Here is a 20,528-nt window from a genome sequence, read left to right on the forward strand (position 1 = left end):
TATTGCCTCTATATTAAGGCATTCTATGTACTGAATTGATAATATTACGTTCCACAATTTAACATAAAGTTCCTCTTGGTGGCCTTCGATTCACTTGGAGAAATAAAGTAGGTATTAAGTTTAGCAAACTCGATCGATATTTTATAACTAATAATGTGCTTGTTGGTGTAGAGGATTTAAGAGTCGTTGTTTTGCCTCGCGGGTATCCGGATCACTCTCCTATTTCGCTTTTCCAAGACAAGGTGGACTTGGTCCAACTTATTTTAAAGTCTTTGTTTCATGGTTTGCAAGACATGACTTTGATAATACTGTTAGGAGTACTTAGGCCGAAATTATTGTGTACTCGAATTTAAATATCATCTAGAGCAAATGAATCTGTACGCCTAAAAGAGTAACGACCAAAATCAATGATATTTATGTTATTAAAGATTCAGGTAATGCTGATGAAGATGCCATTAATTTGAAGAACATTCTCTTCCTTGAGAAAGTTGAAATCTCAAAATTCGAAAATCTCGATTCGTTCCAATAATGTAGAATTAAATGGGCTGCCGAGGGTGATGAAAATTCGGATTTTCTTCATGCTTCTCTTAAGCATAAACGTGGTCAACAACATAATCATGGTTTGATGGTGGATGGTTCTTGGATTGTTGATCCATTACTCATTAAAAGTATATTTTCCGACTTTTTTCAACACAAGTTCGATGTGTTTAATACCGAGGCTGAATTCTGCTCAATACAACCACACTACATGCTCTCCTCTGATATGTCAAGTTTTTTGGAACGACAATTTGACGATGAGGAAATAAAATGTGCGGCATGTGATTGTGGTAGTTCGAAGGCTCCAGGTCCATACGAGTTTTCCTTCCGGTTTATCAAACAGTTTTGGGATATACTTCGACACGACATTTGTAAAGACGTTCGAGGGTTTTTTCGTCCCTTGTTATGCCACCGGGGAGAATTTAGCATATTTTGCTCTTATCTAGAAAGTGAATAATCTGACTCTTTTCACTGATTTTCGTCCTATATCTCTTGTCGGGTTCTTTTATAAATTTGTAACGAAGCTGCTCACTAATCGGATGGCTCATGTGATTGACATGTTAATTAGTCAGGTTCAATCGACTTTTATTTCTGGCAGTCAGATTTTACATAGACCATTAATGTTGAGTGAGATTATGTCATGGCATAAAAAGTTGAATAGGAAGATGCTACTTTTCAAAGTCGATTTCGAGAAGGCCTACCATTCGGTGAATTGGGATTATCTCATGTTCATGCTCTCGTCATTGGGTTTCGGAACGACATGGTGCAGGTGGATTTTGGGGTGCATGAATAAGGCTATAACATCAGTTCTAATTATTGGTTCTCCGACTCGTGAATACCGGATTAAAAGAGGGTTACGAAAAGGCGATCCACTGAGTCCGTTCTTTTTCATTATTGTCATGGAGGGCTTACATTTGGCATTCAATCGTGCCATGGAGACAAATTATATTCGGGGATCAATGTGGGGACTAATACCATTCGGTTTTCTCATTTCATTTATGCGAATGGCGTCATTATTTTTTCTGAATGGAATAAACACGAACTTAATCATATTTTACGCATTCTTGAGGTGTTTATCTGGTTTCGGGTTTGAAGATCAACGTTTTTAATTCACATATTTTTGGCATCGATGTCGATGTTTCTGAGATTGTTTCCTTTGCGAATGTTGCGGAGTGTCGGGTGGGGACTTTTCCTACCAAATATCTAGGCATACCCATTGGCTCGAATGTGAGAATAGTGTCGAACCGAGATGGTTTGGTGGACAAATTCTGCTCCAAACTTTCCTCTTGGAAGGCGAGCTTGATTTTTGTAGGTGGTAGACTTTATTTTTGAAATCAGTTATGGTAAGTCATGCCATTTATATTATGTCACTTTTTAAATGCTCGAAAACGGTTATTAAGCGTCTCGAGTCGATCCGTGCTAGATTCTTTTGGGGCGGTACATCCATCGTCAAGAAATTGCATGGGTGAATTGGGACTTAATTTTATCATCTTCTGATCGTGGAGGTTTAAATGATGAGAATCTCAGGGCTTTCAATTTAAAATTAATCCTAAATGGCATTGAATCCTGATAATTTTTGGGTGTCGATAAAAAAAGCTATCCATGGTGACTTGTTCGAGTGGACTGCCATTAATGGAATGTGGTCTGCGATCGTCGATATGTGTACCAAATCATTGTCGGACGGTTTGCTTCCTTCTAACGTTATTAAAATGGAGGTCGGTAACAGTAGGAAGGTGGGATTTTGGCACGACTTTGGACCGGGAGTACTTGTTTATCATCACGGTTAAATCGTTTATATCATCTAGATATTAATAAAAACGATGTCATTGCAGATAAATGGGTTGATGACGCGTGGAATTGGGTGTGGTTAAGGGTAGATATTGGCTGTACGAATCATACGTTCGTTTCCTCACTTCTTGACGAATTAAATGAACATCAATTATTAGATCGGGACGACAAATGGTTTTATTTCTCTAAATCCTGATGGCTTATCTTGGTAAAGACTGCTAGAACTCACATGGATCGCGTGTTACTTCCTTCAACAAATATCAAAACTGTTTGGTTCAAATTTGTTTTGTGAAAAGTGAACATTTATTTATTTTATTTTTTGTGCGTTTCAGGCTCGATTCTCTTCCTCTTCGTTGGAATCTCTCCGCAAAAGGTTTAGAGATTAATTCAATAGTATGACCGGTTTGCAACAATGGGGTGGAGGACCGATCTCATCTTTTTTCGAATGTTCGTTAGTTTTGGATCTATGGCGTGGGGTTCGTGTGTGGTCATATCGTAATATGCCTATTTTCGATTCATGGGAAGACTTCTCGAGTTGGATTGATAGATCTCAATTCTCATCATGTAAAAAGAATCATATTGTTGCGGTTGTGGTCACTCTTTTATCGTTCTTTAGCGTTTCAGAAACGGCATCGTCTTTAACGGACATTTTTAGTAGAATAGTATTTTTGATGTAAGCTATCTATTCCTTTGTAATTACTCTCTTAGCGCCTTGATAGGAATCGTTTTTTTAATATACAAATTTTGAGCGTTAAAAAAAGAATATTTTGCGTACACATTTTACTAACATGAATCTCTTTTCAAAGTTCACAAAGAGTACATATAATTATTAACTCAAAATTAAGGTGGGTGAATATGTGTGAATTGAAGAGATAACTGAACAATAATAATAATAAGGTAATATATTGCGTACACAATTTATTCTCAACTACAGCTTAATAGCTAAATACAAATACAATACCAATACATACAATCAATCATACGTTATAACATCCAAGATCATGTAAAGCTTATTCGATACAGAATAAACGACTATGAAAACCGCCTTCAAATGTAAATAACACGCCTATATTTATTGTGATGTGAAACAAACACAAACAATCCAACGATGCTCAGTCTTGGCATATGATCGAGATCGATTTAGATCGTATCAGTTTTTGAGGTGGTGGGTCTCGATATCTTTAGTGACACTGAGACAGAAATCCATCAAACTATCTGGACTTGGGACACTTTCATTGAGCTTCTCGTAGTGAAAAGTCCACGTAACCACGTTCTCTTCTCCATTCGTGTCAACATGAACCGTGATCAAAAACGACTTGTAAGCCTCTAATATATCGCCCCCGATTACTTTGTAGCACACCGACTTTTTCTCCTCGTCGATTGCTTCGATTATTTCTTTCGCCACTTTTGGCTTCCCTTCTGCCATTTTGTTAACAATATAGTACTATCATAATTACTCGAATAATGTTTTCTTATATCAGTCTACGCAAAAAAAAATGGACTAATCTTTAATCAAATGTACGCAGTCTAATCAAGCGTTTGATATATATATATATATATATATATATATATATATATATATATATATATATATATATATATAGTGGTAGGATCAAGAGGGAAGTAACCAATCGGGGAGAAGCGGGGGAAGCAAAAACTTTTTTTTTTTTCGTTTTTTGAAAAAACTTTGTTCACGAACATTATAGATGAGATGAAAATATGAACATTTAATAGAGACACTTTGTGATAAATGTTTTTATTTTGGCGGGAAAATGCTCGAAGAAGTAATATATAACAATTATCGTGTTTTTCGAGCGTATTTTGAGGTTTTCGCTATTGGGGTTTAGATATTAGGGTTTAGATATTAGGGTTTATAGGGTTTAGATATTAGGGTTTAGAAATTTAGGGTTTAGGGTTTAGATTTAGGGTTTAGATTTAGGATTTAGATTGAGTTTTTAACACGAATGGTTTAGAGTTTAGGGTTTAGGGTTTGGTGTTTTGGGTTTATTTCATAAACCCAAAACACCAAACCCTAAATCCTAAACCCTAAACTCTAAATCGGGCTAAATTTTACTTCACAAAACATGGAAAAAAAAACGTTCATATTCTTCACGAACAATATTATCTTGAATGTTATTTTTGTCGATCGTTTTCCCGCCTAAATAATAACATTCATCACGAAGTGTCTCTTCTAAATATTCATATTTTCGTGTGATCTTGATTCCGGAAAAAAAAATTCAAAAAAAAAATGAAAAAAAAAAAATTTTGCTTCCCCCGCTTCCCCATTGATCCTGCCCCTATATATATATATATATATATATATATATATATATATATATATATATATATATATATATATATATATCATGTGACTGTTTCTAAACTTTTTCTATGACCATAGTAAGATATGCTAATAGTCTAATAGTGAGGTTTGACTATGAAATCTTTTATGAAGAAATCAGGATCTCAATTACTAGACTATATTAAGTTATGATTCCGCTGTAAAGTTTAATTAAACAGATTAAGAAAATGAAAGGTGTTACCATGGAAAAAGTTCCAGGTGATGATTGATCCAACAGTACCCCATTCGTGTCCATCGTGCAGATCAACACCTTTGATGTACTGAGGACTCATATCGGCTATGTGATGTGGCCGATATCGGAATATTTCATGAAACACATCGCCGTCTGACTTGATGGTTATTTGCTTAGTTTGGATCCCACTTAGAGCCATTGATATGATCTCTATTATTTTATGAGATAAATTAGCAAATTGAAGAAGAAGACAACTATGAAAATGGTATCTGCTCTATGACTTTTTATAATCAATTCTTCTGCATGCTCAATTATTAATATGACTTTTTATAATCAATTGCATGCTCAATTATTGATTTCCTGTTTAATTGCCCCTAGCTCACTTCATGTATTTCATATTAATTTACTCTGTAATACGGAGTATATATACAGAAACACGGCATCAACTAGTTGCTAAATCCTAACATCCAACCCAATAAAAAAACAGTAGAAAAATTAACAACACAAGAATTGACGTGAAACTCCAAAACACGAGAAAAGCTACGGGCTCCAAAGTAAAAAATTTCACTAAACCACAAGTTGTTACAATGACATAGACCGGTCACTCTCTTTAAACCGACTACACTCTCCAATGATTCCTACACTACTCTTATACAAGAGAAGAAAACAAGACTCAAAAAATTAAACTATATTGATTTGGTGCAAGTTTGAATGAAGTTTTAACCTCCTTTATATAGCCATCTTTAACTTGATCACCAAGTTTAACTTGGCCACCAAGCACAACTTGACCACCGAGCTCTTATTGTCCTTTGAAATGTGAAATCGTACCTTTAATAATTAGCTAACTTAACAATAATCACACAATATCAGGCAACTAACACTACTACAAAAAATGTGAAATAAACGTGTTGAAAAGCTTATTTAGACGTGTTTTTGAACACGTCTAGATAGCACAGGTCTAGTTGCATAAAGTTATGTAGACGTGTTTTAAAACCGGTCTTAATATTCTTTATTAGACCGGTTGTTATACCTCTTGGCGCCTATTGAATATCAACTAGACCCCATGTAAACACGTTTTTTTATTATCTCAACCGGTCTTTTTAAAGTTCTAATCTAGAAGCTCTTTTAATCATGAACCTCCATATTTCATATCAAAATGACCCTATTTTGATCTGGAAACTCCATATAAGAATAAAAATATGAAATGTAAATATAAATAAAAAAATTACGCTATTACTGAAACCAAATTGCATTAGGATGTATAAATTAAAAAAGTATTTACATAATTCTTTAACTAAACAATATCATAATCCGATAAGTGTGTTTAAATATCAAATATAACCAAAACTAACTACGAGATAAATAACCCCAAGTGCCAAAAATGCCTCAACTCCGCTTCCAACACACCTGAACGAGTTTCCCTTGTACCTAAATATATGAGAATCAACAATCACATTAGTCTTTAAACTACAAAGATATATGAGTTTTCAAAGATAAGATGTAAATGATGACTATAAAAAGATTAAGTTGTAAAGATGAACACAACTTGATGATCATAATATACCTGATCAAAAAAATATGTCACCTTTCAGCTGTATCATTTATCTCCTTTCTAAATAAAGAAAATTCATCACAAGAAATCGAAACAGTAACTAGGCCACCCTTACCAACCTAAAAGTTGTAAAAAGAATAAGATGATAAACATTTAACAAATGCCATATTTTGAAAGGGGCTAAAATCATAACTTGCAGTACAAATATATACCGATCTGTGAAAAAAGTTTATACCGTAACAAGTTTGTGAATCTTCAATTCTACTTTTTGTTTCTTTCCTTGACTGGGGACGAAACTCATTGTACACAAATTGATGCACCATTTTTATCAAATGCCTTTCCACCTACTGATATCGCACAACACTAAAGATATCATTTAGTTGTAATTTGACATCAACGAATAAGAATTAGAATTGAATTGGCATCAACAACTTATGTTTTTGCAACACAACAAAATTAATATTAAATGAAGAAGAATTGTATAATAAAATCAGATTTGACAATAAATGATCATTTTACAAGAGCGAGCAGATTCCATAATCTAGTGACATTTTTTAGTTTTTTGTTAGCAAAATACCCTTATTATGTATTTACCATTTGATAAGGAAGTTCAAACATAAGTCAAACTAAATTAAACTGTCATCGATTGGAAAACAATTTATAAATTCTGATAAGACAACCATTTCAAGACATTATAATAAGCTACACAAACACATCTAGAAAAACATATGGCAAAATAGTTTTAAAAGTCAAGCGTTTATATTATGATACTAGATCTTATGCTTCACCAATGACAAAATATACAAAGCTACATAAATTTTGCGTGATTATCTCTAGAAGCAATCGATCAAGGTATCCAAGTTTTCTAGATATTTACTAATACATTCGCAACAGATGGTGTTTAATCGTCATAGTAACCAATATATCTATGTATTCATATTTAGTTATTGATTATCAATATAGTTCTAAGATATAATGGAACATATATGGTTAGTGTAGCAAGCAACCACTAGAATCAACAAGTTAAACTTCACTGATAGTAAGTCATTGTACTTGAAAGAGAGACTAAACACGCATTTGAAAAACTAAGAGGCATATGTAGGGTTATTACTCAATAATAAAATACTAGTGAAGTAGATAAAATTAATTATGCATGTTGAAAATGAGATCATGTGAAAATATATGATCATATTTGGATTAATTAATAAGATCTTAACTATATCATTGTAATGTGAAGTTGATTATCAATTTATTTGAAAAATAACTTAGAGCATGTAAACACAAAATTGTTTGATCATCAAGATATCAGAAATCAATGCAGCCTTGATCAATACAAAAAAACTTTTCACAATATACATGAATATAATATAAACAAATAGTACCTTCAGGATCCATTCACAAATTTGTTACTGGAGAACTAGCTTCTTGTACTCAAATTTCTTAAGGTGAAATTTATCCATTTTAAAATAAGCTTCTCATGTGCTACTCCGATAAGCTCCTAAACATCCTACAAACAATATTTCCCAACTTAGTACTAAATATATACAATTCAATTCACAAACAGATCTAGTTAGAAATATGTTTCACCATATTCTACAAGTTGAGGTGTCCTAATCACCCTGAAGTGGATATGTATGTATCAAAATCACAAGCAACATGAGTTCAAGCATATAAGATCATTCGATATTTTTTCTAGGTATAAAAAGGTATTTAAAAAAATTGTGTAATCTGAGAATTAGGCCATATGGTAGTAGCTTACCTTTCCTTGGTCACATAGTTGCCAAAATCAACAATTGTAGATCCAATTCAGAGTTTAGTATCAATGAGGCATTTTAACAAACACTTGGCGCTCAATATTCAATAATTAGAACCATCAAATTGTGAAAGCACAAAACCAACAACAATGATTAAGAATTGTTTAAACGTCACTTACCCGTCTTTGATAAAGATGCATACTTAGATAAACGATACATCAATTTCAGAGATTCGAAAATGAAAGAAAATAAAAATTGTTACCAATGCATCACCCATTTCATCTCAACCTCATATAAACCAATGTACGCATCTTGATTTCCAATAGCTATTAAAAAATAGGGACAATCTTGATTTTATCATCAATGTTTGGTACAACCAAAAATAAGTACAACTTCTTCTAAAAAAAAGCAACAATAGTAGTTGGTATTTACCTTGGTGGTAGTGTCTGAGGTTCAATCGTCTAAGCGAAATCCATAATTATGACAGTTGATTTCCTCGTGAGATCAGTTGTTGTTGACGATTTGCAAGTAATTATTAATTAGGTAGGTCAAAAGAAAAAATTGAAGAAGAAAAATGAAGTGTATATGAGAAATTTCCCTCCAACTTGGTTTCCAATTTTTTTGAATGAAATCCTCTAATTTTGGAGGCAACATAAAAAAATTTTAGACCGGTTAGTCAAAGTAAACCCTTTTGAATATATTTTAATTTTTTTATTGATTAGTTTGCTTATTTAAAATTGTTGCTTATCTATATCCAGACGGTTATAGTATTTCGGAGCAAATACATGTTAAGTAGACGTGTTAATTGTTATATAGACGTGTTAAGTGCATATTTTTTTAGCGGAGTAGACTATTTAGACGTGTTAATTCTAAACAGGTCTAGATACAGGGGTCTAGATATGAAGAAATGTAGTAGTGTAAAACTCGATCGTCCAGTAACTAGTAAGTAAATTGACCAGTTCGTTCCACAGAGAGCAGTGTTCAAGCCTAAAATAACTATTAATTATTCTAAGAATTAGAGGAGGGGGGGGTGGTTTATTGAATTTAAGTAAATTAAAACAGTAGCAAAGGAAAATTAACGAATAAATCAGATAAGGAGAAGTAGTGTCCACTTTAATGCTCAACAAACGATCAGGATTGTTCTTTTATTAAAACCGTTTATTAAAGGTTCAAGTAATTAGTTCATATCGGTCTCACGAAATCAATGAACCAAAGGCATAATGAATTCAATTTACTCACATAAATTATCATTCAGAGGTCCTAACTATCATGTAAAATTAATCTAGACTTTCTCTTGGTTAAACTCACATAAAACCTAGACTATTGGGATCACTCGGAATAGCCTACACGATTGTGTTACCACAGTATCAATTTAATCACCAATTGCACTCACATACAATTATCTAGATCACAAAGTATTGAAGTACAAGCTATCATCTTCTGGGTCATCTTCCAACCCGTCTCAAGACATGGGATTTGCCAAATACGCATCATCTTCACCAATTTTTACTCCTACTTACACCAATTATCCTCCCCAACAACAATACGTTACTCAACCTTATCAACAATTCCAATATCCTTAACAACAATAATTTTCTCAACAACAACAATTTCTTCTACAACAACAATTTCCTCAACAACAAACTCGTCCAACAATACGACAACCTATCTTCCCAAATTAAATTCCTACACAAATTCCAACGGATACCGAATCCGATGATGTAGATGTTGAAGCTGTTCCAGAAACTCAACCCGAAGAAGTTGAAGACGAATGTGAAAGTGACTCGATAGGAAAAGGAAAAAAAAAGTGAGATGCAAAAAAGTGGCGTGGACGGACGCGGAAAATGTGCTTTTGGCGAAGGTGCAGATGCAATCCTCCGATTTAACGGGAACGGGTCAAACAAAAGATTCATATTTGGGGTTATATCCGAGAAATTTACAATGCGCAAGTGCGTGAATAACGTCGAGCCGATCAATTAACGGGAACATGGAGCAAGATGTCGAGAGATATCAAGCTTTTTATTGGCCATTACACAATGCTTGAAACATATTGGAAAAGTGGGAACACCGACGTCGATATCGTCATTAGCACACGTCGGGCATTTAAGGAACAAACATGTCGTAATTTTCTTTACGAGGATGTGTGGAGAGTTCTCAAAGATTGTCCTAAATTTTTATCATTTGAGGAGGTCGTTCCAAGCGTAATCAACTGGTCGATTTACCCCCGCCAATTGTGAGTGGACCGGTGAAGGTTCGAACCAATGTGCGGGTGAGGGTGAAGGTGCGGGTGGGGATCCATGTCAGTTGGAAAGGTTATTTCACGAAGAACCTCTACGTCGTCCACCGGGTCGTGCAAGAACCAAGAGTCAAAGGAGTTTGGGTTCATCTGATGCAGCCTCGCAATTGTCGTCCAACGAAGCTCGTTTACAATTGATTGAAACCACCAACACTACAAGGCGGCTGATGGATATGATTGATATCACTCAAAAAGTCACATTTTTACCCCCGATATTAAGCCCAAAAACCATAAAGGTTCAAACTTTATCACCAAAAGTGGCAAGTATTTGTTTCATTTTGTAGGTTTAGTAATTACGAAGGCAATGCAAAAAGAATCGAAGAAAACGGACTTAAAACGAAGAATTTAAAGCGAAAACGACAAAATATCAGAAGACACCAGAAAAACGGCCTGCCAAAGTCCAAGAAAAACGGCCTGTCAATGTATGTGGATGGCCTGCCACTATTAAAGACGACCTGCCAATAAACGAGCTATTTAAACTGGCCACCACTAAATCAAACGGCCCAACAGCCAATTGGAAGGGCTAATTAAATGGCCTGCCACAATTGGACGGCCTGCCAAGAATATGGACGGCCTGCCATGGATGGCCTGCCAGACCAGAAGGCCCTATAAATAGGAGCCATTTCTCTCCATTTTGACACAGTTCAACTTTCACGCATTGAAGACACACTCAATTTTAAATTTAGTAGTAGTTTAGTTAGTAGTTAGTTAGTTAGTTTTTACGAAGGAACTTCCGGATTTGTAGCGATCTCGGGCGAACCCGTAATCACTTTTCAAGTTTTGATCTAAACGCTTTTCTTTTCTATTTACATATGTGTTATTATTATCTATGTTTGAATATGCGTTATGATATTGCCATGATAGCTTAGAGTATCCGTATGTTGCCATGATAGAAACCTAGGCTAGAGTAGTTATGAGTTTTTAGTACGTTTACCGTTGTTACGCTGAACCTTTGATTATAGTAAGGCTTGTATGCTAGTATCTTAGGGACTGACCAACATAGGTAGTGAATGAGACTTGTCCCCACGTACGGAATTAGCTACTTCATAGGACTAAGACCCTCGTTTATTCTGTACCTGAAGCATCTATGAACTCGGTATGGCCGGTGTTCCCGAGAGGCCCGACCTTGTGGGACACGGAACCTAGGAATTGAGACATGAATGTCCTAGTATGCCTGATAGCTGACCCAAGGAGACCTCTTAGGGCCTGTTATGATCCACTTAGCTGTACCCAAGTGTATGTTCCATCTCCTATCGCATGTTCTTGTTTGATTGTTGCTTTAGGACTGGTCTTACTATCTGTAACAACCCTGCTTTTACCGTCACTTCCGTTAACTTTCTGTTAGTTAATTTAACGGCGATTACTTGACATTTTGTGTGTTTATGTGTAATAAATACATACTTGATCCTGGGAGGGTTCCGATAATTAATATGGGTTAATATTAATTTAAAAATATATTTCGGATAAAGAAATACGATAAAAACGATACGGTTTTTATAACTGATTTTTGAGCAACAAAACGCTCGGGTTTATTTTAATAATTATTAACATTTTAAAAATATTTAATTTATTGGGTTTTTAATAAATTAAACGTTTGGTTGCGTTTTAACGATCGATTTAGCGTTCCGGCCTTCGGTACATCTAAACGACACTTGAAACGGACCACGATAACGCGCTTTTGAAAAACGAGAGCCCGGGACACCATGGTGGGCCATGTTCGGCCGAACCCCCATCCCCACCCCTTATGTTTTATTTTTGCACACTTGAGGGACTTAATTGCTAAATTAGTGAACTAGGGTTAGTATTAATACAAGTAGTAAATCTAATACAGTATAAACCCTCACAAAAAAAAACTGCATCGATCTCCTTCGTCCTCCCAGCTGCTCGTCGATCATCACCCCACACACAACCACAACAATTTTTGCTTTTTAGCTTAAGTGTTGAACACGAAACTAGTGATTCCCTTCGTGCTCTACGCGTTGATATAATTCTTTTCACGATCAAAGGTATAAGTAGCAAACCCTAACTTTCAAAGTCTGAATTTTATTAATGTTTCATAGTTTTTGTTGTTTGTTGCTCAAGCCTTGACGTGTGGTTAATGTTAGATGCGTTAATTTGTCCGATTTGATTGTTTGCCACGAAAACTGAATTTGATTTTTGTGTATACAGAAAATTTACTTTGCTAAATGTTAATTATTATGATGTAATTAGAATCCTCATAAAAAACTATTGATTTTAGGCTTTGGATTCACTTGATTTCGTTTCCGTATGATTAAGTTATGACCATTTCAATTATCATTGTGTTTTTGTTGCTTGATCAGAAATCTGGTATTGATAGGTCATGAATTGGCTTGTGAATTTATTACCATTGGATAGATAATTCAAAAATACTCAGGTTACACTAGGATATCATGTCATTTGCTTGAGTAAAACTCGTGTTATGCCTAAACGAATGAAAAAGTGGATTTAAAATGTGTATATTAAAATGTGTTAACTTCTGGATTTAAAGCTTTGCATATCTGAAATGTACACAAAAATTACTTCACTTTTCCTGTAGATATTATGGTCTAATTGTATCTATATTTTCGAATAATTGCATGCGAATGTGACTAGCTAAACTAGGATCGAATCTGCCATATGCTCTCTGTTTTGTACTCTGTGGTTTGTGTTTTGTGAATTAACATGAATGCTTCTGGAATATGAATCTTGACATGATATGTGATGTATGTTTAGTTTGTTGCAACCTCTGAAACCCTATGCATTGTGCACACTAGGGCCATAGTTATAGTAAATTCTGAAATGAGCTGAAAACAGGACATCCAAATTGAATGAATAAACTGTACCAATTGGCTAAACCAAATTTGCTTATTTTCGGATATGTGGTAGTTTGACTTGTCCTTGGACCATAGCCATTGACCTAGCTTGATTTGCATTTCCCTAGCTCCGGCTATAGCCAATACGAGATCAGTGCATGGTCAGAAACTGAGTTGGCAAACCATGAATGTACCCCTCCTGATTCCCGACTTATAGACATCATATGAGACCCTGACCAGACTTTTTAGAATCTATTTTGAGTATACTTGTGATCTGGAGTTTGCCATGTTTTCATAAATTTTGTGCTATGAGATATTATGCGAAGTTTGCTATATGTACATGAAAGTTGTGCATGACAATAAACTGTGATTGTGAAAATGACCATTTATGAACCAAAACGAGTTGTTTGACTTAGATTTGACATGTTGACCAATATTTTACTTGTACCTACTGATGTTGACTTTAGTTGACTACTTTGACCAAGTTTGACTTTTGGTTTGACTCTGGTTGACTTTGTTTGACTTGCATGAACTGGTTGACTATATGTTGACTTTTACTTTAAAACGCATCGAGTCGAGCAATAAAACAACTTATACTATGAAATCACATTGTTTAAGACATATATGTTGACCAACCTAAATATGGGTTGCATTACTCGACTATAATCCGTACAAGTTATTTGTCCACTTTTCAATCCGAGATTTATCGAAGGTGAGTCTACAGTTCCGCTTTTTACATGTTTTCAGGGATGACAATACACGCTGTTGTACTTACATTTTCAAATGCTTTTGTGTTGACACGAGTACTATATATACATATTATGTTTGTACACAAAGCCCCTAGCTTGAATACTTTTATTACCATCGGGTAAGCACAATTTAGATGGACGGATCCGTTAGGTTGACAACCTCACCCTACTTTATAACTGTGGTGCATTTACTTTGAACATTAGATACACTCGCACAAGTGTATAACATTTTTATGGGGTAAAGGGAGTGTAGTGGATTCTATACTCTGGTCATTGCTAGTATTCAGGTGCTCATAGATTATGTAAACGTTTCACAACTTGGAGTTGTACTTGTAAAATCTCGTGGTCAATGAACTTGAACTATTTTCTGATAACTGTTTTTCAGATACTATACAACGTTATTTAAAACTGTGGTTTACAAACAAATGAGGTGAAACTTGACATGATATTGTCTACAAATATTTGAAACTTGACATGGTATTGTCTACAAATATTTGAAACTTGACATGATAGTGTCAACAAACTTTTGAAACGGGACACGGTGTTGTCTACAAACATTTAACCTTGGTGGTCTTCCACTAATAAAAATTTTCGGAATATTAATTCCTAAACATACTGTATTGTTTACCTAAAACCTGTAGATTCACTCAACATTATTGTATATCCATTTTGCATGTTTTATTCTCAGGTATTAATTGCTTCTGCTGTAAAATATTGCTGTTGCGTAGAAGTCAAGCCAAGCACTGGGACCAGAGTTAACATTCCGTTAAAGGGATTTTTGACGGGGTGTTATATATGGTATCAGAGATTTGGCTATAGAGAACTAGGATACATTAGTGTGTCTAACCATAGGGCGCATTAGTGAAGTCTAGTCTATAGTCGTGTGTCTTGGACAACTTTTATGCACCATACTTGCACTGTTTGTGTCACTAAGCTACATGTAGGGCTATACATTACATCACATACATGTACGCCGTATACCCATACGATATGGACTAAATACTATATCACTAATCGCATACGTACACGCTACGCGGGATTTAATTGAATTAAGTTGACTACGCTACCTTGAACTTGTGGAGCAATGTCGAATGGAAATATGAGATAGCGTAATGTAATGAACGGGATTACATTACGGTAACTCATATAGAAGTTCCGACATCACAAAATGTAATGACCCGCACTTTTTCGATCATTCTATACTTATAAGATTAATATTTACATAAATTAAACCTTACCAACATGACAAGCAATCCAAATTGTTGAGATTTATGTTTTTGAAAAGAGTTTTACACAACGTTTGACCGTCTAGTTTGACCGATGATATCACGAACTATATAATATATGATAATTATACGTTTGTGTATATATATGTATATATACATATTTAACATGATCTAAGAATGTTTTAATACCTCATTTTGTATTAATAATAATAAGTTACAAGTATATTTTGAAACTACTAACCTAAGTTTTCAAAACGATAACCATACGTAACGTTATTTGACATAAATACTTATGACCTATAATGTTTATACATATATCGTATAAGTAATGTATTTAATCACTTTTAAGGACTTAAATACATAAAACAATATAAGTATATTCACAAAAGATAGCTATATTTGAATTCTCATTCCATTTTTCACAAGATTTCTATACGTATATCTAGAGTACATGTACTCGTATCATACCTAACCTCTATACGTATTTACTATTGGTATATACACATCAAATCACCACCAACCAGCCCTTGTTCAATGCCTTATGTATAAGGTAACTACTTTTGTTATCTAGTATGACAATTTCACATGATTAAAAGATTTTTTCACAAAATTACAAACTTATACACCTTTTACACCACCATTTATACTCCATTCCATTTTTATTTTACTACACATTTCCTTTAACTAAAACACACACACTTTTAAGAGCCTTAACCTCCATAACCATTCAGCTAATATCCATGAAGATCTAGCCATAAAAACATCACTTAATCACCATAAGAAAACTCTTACAAAAACACTTCAAGAATCCTTCCAAGAACACAAGTTTACTTCCAATCTTTCATCCAATTCCATCACCCTTTTGGTTCTAGGTTCTTACTCCTCTTTTACAGCAATCTTGTCCAAGTAACTTGAGGTAGTAACTTTGTTCATAACCTTATTCGATTCATATATATATAGCTATCTTATTTTGTGGTATAAAATTTTAACAACAAGAACATAGTTTGAATGTTTTCAAACTTGTTTGCAAACTAAATAGATCCTTCTAACTTAACTTTTAAAATACTTCAAGACCTGTAATATAACTTAAATATATGCTAATTTAACAAGGTATAACTTGGTTTTTCAAAGAACATCTTAAAAACTGTTTTTACGACGTCGGAGTGCAACCGGGGGCTGTTTTGGGTTGGATAATTAAAAACCATCTTAAACTTTGAATTGGAGGTTTATTTTCTGGAAAAATGATTTTTACTATGAATATGATAACACATAAAAATTTCATGATTTAACTCAAAGTATAAGTATTTTTAGAAAAATAATCATTTAAGGTTGTTTACATGATGGAAAATGATTAACTTCATAAGTTTCACTAAAGTTTGACCTATGACCTGTGATTTCGAATACAAACTAAGGTATTTACAGTTCATAGTCTTAAAGAGGGAGTCGATCCAAGGAAGTGGCAAGTTGAACCAACGAAAACGGAGTTGTAACGAAGAAACTACGACCAAAACAAAATCGGATATCCAAGACTAGTTTAGCTACCAAAATAATTGGAGAAAATTAAATAAATCACATCTTTTTAAAATAACATGATATTTTATATATATGTACTCATAATTTAATTTTATATGGTTCAGGATCACCCGTAAACAATACGAGAAGATTAATCATAAGATCCCATGATTGTACGCAACACGTCATTTGACAACACCGGTACTTTATGTACGCAACACGTCATTTGACAACACCGGTACCATGGGTCAAGATTAATCCCGACCAATACAAATACGATGGGGTTTTATTTATTTCGATGGGGGTTTTATTTATTAAACACCTAAATATGAACCATTAAAATTGAATTACTAACATCGGACTGCTAACTACGGACTAAGAAATTATTAAAACTATTAAAAGTATAATAAGTATATATATGTGACGATTGTTTAAAATGGAAATATATTGATAAACTATATATGGATAGGTTCGTGATATCAACCGGAGACCAAGTCAAAATATATATATCTTCAAGGCAAAAGTGAGTATATAGTCCCACTTTTAAACTCTAAATATTTCGGGATGAGAATACATGTATTTTATGTTTTACGATATGGACACAAGTAACTGAAAAATATATTCTACGTTGAGTTGTACCACTGGCATACTTCCCTGTAGCTTGGTAACTATTATTTACAGCGGTATTGTAAACGCGAATCCTGTTGATAGAGCTATCGGGCCTGACAACCCCAACCGGACTGGACGATCAGTATTCAACGGTTGCACAGTACTTCGTTTCGTGACTATACTTGGTACAGTGTTGAAAGATTTCATAATAAAGGGAATATGCGACGTGATTAAATGTTAAGTATAGTTACCAAGTGCTCAACCACTTAGAATACTTTTATTAAAATGTTTATATATGAAATCTTGTGGTCTATATATATATATTGCTGCCGGCATTAAACCTATATCTCACCAACTTTATGTTGACGTTTTAAGCATGTTTATTCTCAGGTGATAACTAAAAGCTTCCGCTGCAACATGTTGAATTTAAGCAAGATCTTGAGTATGCATATTTGTGTCAAAAATAAAACTGCATATCCGAGGAATTGTAATGTAAAATATGCTAGAAATCGTATTGTTATCATCACATGTAAAGTTTGTAAGTCTAAGATTATCGCTAAACGATAATCATCTTTATATTGTCTAAAGCTTGTATTAAAATAAGAGTTATGGTTTGTAATGTAAAATAAATGCAGTTGTTCTTTTAAAAATGTCGCATATAGAGGTCAATACCTCGCAATGAAATCATACATTATCTAACTCGTTCTTATGGTTAAGGACGGGTTATGACATGTGGTATCAGAGCGGTGGTCTTAGCGAACCAGGTTTGCATTAGTGTGTCTAACCGAGAAGTCGTTAGGATACATTAGTAAGTCTGGACTTTGACCGGGTCTGATTTTTAAAAACCATTGCTTATCATTGTTGGTTAAAATTTATATGTAAATATTATGTAGTACTAATGGGTTAGTTGTTGTGTGATAGATGTCGGGCTCAAAACTTATTATCACATTCAGCGACTCCGAATCAGAATCTTCAGATGGTGTTTCAGTCATTAACCTATCCGATGACGAAAATAATATCTTTGGGGAAGACTCACAAATTCCGGATGAACCAACTATAAAGAACCCGGAAAGTGAACCCGAGGAGGAAAGTGAACCCGAGGAAGAAATACAAGAAATTACGAAAGACAAGTTCAAATTAGGAAAGAAACGAAAGGCTAATGAATTAGAAAATTCAAATCCTGAGTTTAGTAAGGATGATGTGGCACCAACTCCACTAGACACTACCACCCCTATTCCCGCTATTCCTATTCGTTCTATCCCGGCATCTAGTTCTTCAGCCCCACAGCCAAAATATAGGCAGACAGCTAGGATAAGCGTTAGGCCATTCCTTGAACCTAAACGTCCTAGAAAATAGACCAAACGATGCGCTGCCGTATTAAACCATGGGATCATATAATGTTTTGTATAATATTATTAATGTGGTTTGCTTAATGTTCGATGTAAGATAAGCATATGTAAAATAGTGAAGTATGAAATGCAATAATTTTCCATGGTTAAGTATTATTTAGATTGTAGTAATTGATTCTGTACTAAGCTATTAAGTATGGACATTAACGGGTAGGTACTACCCTAGATATAATTATAAAACGCTAATAAGAAGAAAAGGCTTTTATAATAATACCTGGTTCATATTATTAATAAGCTATAATGTACTGTAAATATACACTACATCTATAATATTCCATGTGAATAATTATTTTCTTTTCATTCTTATAGAAGAATATGGCGCGATTGAACCGAATGACGGAACAAGAAATCCAGGAACTCATCAATCAGCGAGTGAACGACAGAATGTTATGGGTCGAGGCTGCAAGAGGTGCTGCAGTTAACCCAAATCCTCTTGTGGGGTGCACTTACAAAACTTTTCAAGCTTGCAAGCCCTCATCATTCAGTGGAACAGAAGGACCGATCGGTTTAACCCGGTGGATAGAAAAGATGGAGACTGTGTTTAAAATCAGTGGTTGTGTTGAAAAGGACATGACCAAGTATGCATCGTGCACTTTACAAGATAGTGCACTCACGTGGTGGAAAAATTATGTGAAGGCTGTAGGAGGAGATGTAGCTTATGATACCCCATGGGAAGAATTCAAAATAATGTTAATCAACGAGTATTGTCCAAGGAACGAGGTTAGGAAGTTGGAAGATGAATTACGAAGCCTGAAGGTTGTTGGTACTGAAATCACCAACTACAATCAGCAATTCATGGAATTAGTTTTGCTATGTCCTGAATTGGTTCTAACCGAAGAACGGAAGATTGAAATGTACAAAGATGGTTTGCCCAAAAAGGTCAAGGCAAATGTTACAGCATCGAAACCTAAGACAATTCATGAAGCTATAACCATGGCAAACGAGCTAATGGATCAGGTCATCATGGATAAGAAAGTATCCAATACTGATGTGAAGGTATCAGGTAACAAAAGAAAGTGGAATGGAAATTATGATCGAGGTAACCAACAACAATCTTTTAAGAAACAAGAAATCACGCAAGGTGCGGGTAGTGGTTTAAGCTTTGGTTATAAAGGACAAAATCCTTTATGTAACCGATGCCACAAACATCACTCTGGCTACTGTAATGTGGTATGCAACAAATGTAATCGAAAGGGTCATCTTGCTGAAGATTGTAGGGCTCTCGTTACAAATACAAATGGTACCAAGACTCCTGCCACCAATGCAAATAGAACTGCTTTGGCTACCATTACTTGTTATGGGTGTGGAAAACAAGGTCACTATAAGAGCCAGTGTCCGAATCCAGAGAAGAATAATGGATCTGCACGTGGAAGAGCATTTGTTATTAATGCTAGAGAGGCGTGTGAAGACCCGGAGCTTGTTACGGGTACGTTTACCATTAATAACTTATCCGCATCTATTATATTTGATACTGGTGTCGATAGAAGTTACGTGAGTAGAGGCTTTTACGCTAAATTGAATTGTTCATCATTACCTCTAGATGCTAAGTACATGATTGAGTTAGCTAATGGTAAACTAATTAAAGCCGATAAAATTTGCCGTGATTGTAAAATAAATTTAGCCGGAGAAACGTTTAAAATTGACTTGATACCCGTAGAATTAGGAAGTTTTGATGTAATAGTCGGCATGGACTGGATGTCCAAAATAGGAGCTGAAGTTGTGTGCGCCAAGAAGGCAATTCACATTCCT

At 34.6% G+C, this 20,528-nt stretch overlaps 1 protein-coding gene and 1 long non-coding RNA gene across 2 annotated transcripts; both read right to left on the bottom strand.

Annotated features, from left to right (window-relative positions):
* Positions 1 to 3,238: 3,238 nt before the first annotated feature.
* On the bottom strand, positions 3,239 to 5,219 carry LOC139844226 (kirola-like). Its single transcript, XM_071834445.1, has 2 exons — positions 4,869 to 5,219; positions 3,239 to 3,744 (listed from the first exon to the last, which is right to left on the bottom strand). Exons 1-2 carry the CDS (start codon positions 5,056 to 5,058, stop codon positions 3,476 to 3,478), a joined length of 459 nt encoding a protein of 152 aa, XP_071690546.1. The 5' UTR covers positions 5,059 to 5,219; the 3' UTR covers positions 3,239 to 3,475.
* A 944-nt stretch (positions 5,220 to 6,163) lies between these two features.
* LOC139904448 (uncharacterized) lies at positions 6,164 to 8,041 on the bottom strand. The gene is made up of 5 exons (XR_011778801.1): positions 7,999 to 8,041; positions 7,794 to 7,918; positions 6,647 to 6,755; positions 6,424 to 6,530; positions 6,164 to 6,287 (listed from the first exon to the last, which is right to left on the bottom strand). It is a non-coding gene; the product is annotated as an uncharacterized lncRNA (long non-coding RNA).
* Between the last annotated feature and the right edge of the window lie 12,487 nt (positions 8,042 to 20,528).

Source organism: Rutidosis leptorrhynchoides, chromosome 4 (assembly GCF_046630445.1).
Source record: "Rutidosis leptorrhynchoides isolate AG116_Rl617_1_P2 chromosome 4, CSIRO_AGI_Rlap_v1, whole genome shotgun sequence".
Classification (NCBI taxonomy): Eukaryota; Viridiplantae; Streptophyta; class Magnoliopsida; order Asterales; family Asteraceae; genus Rutidosis; species Rutidosis leptorrhynchoides.

Coding starts and splice junctions, on each gene's coding strand:
- LOC139844226 (XM_071834445.1), bottom strand. CDS start 5,058: ATGGCTCTAAGTGGGATCCAAACTAAGCAAATAACCATCAAGTCAGAC. Junction 3,745..4,868: donor CACCTGGAACTTTTTCCATG/GTAACACCTTTC, acceptor ACAAAATGGCAG/AAGGGAAGCCAAAAGTGGCG.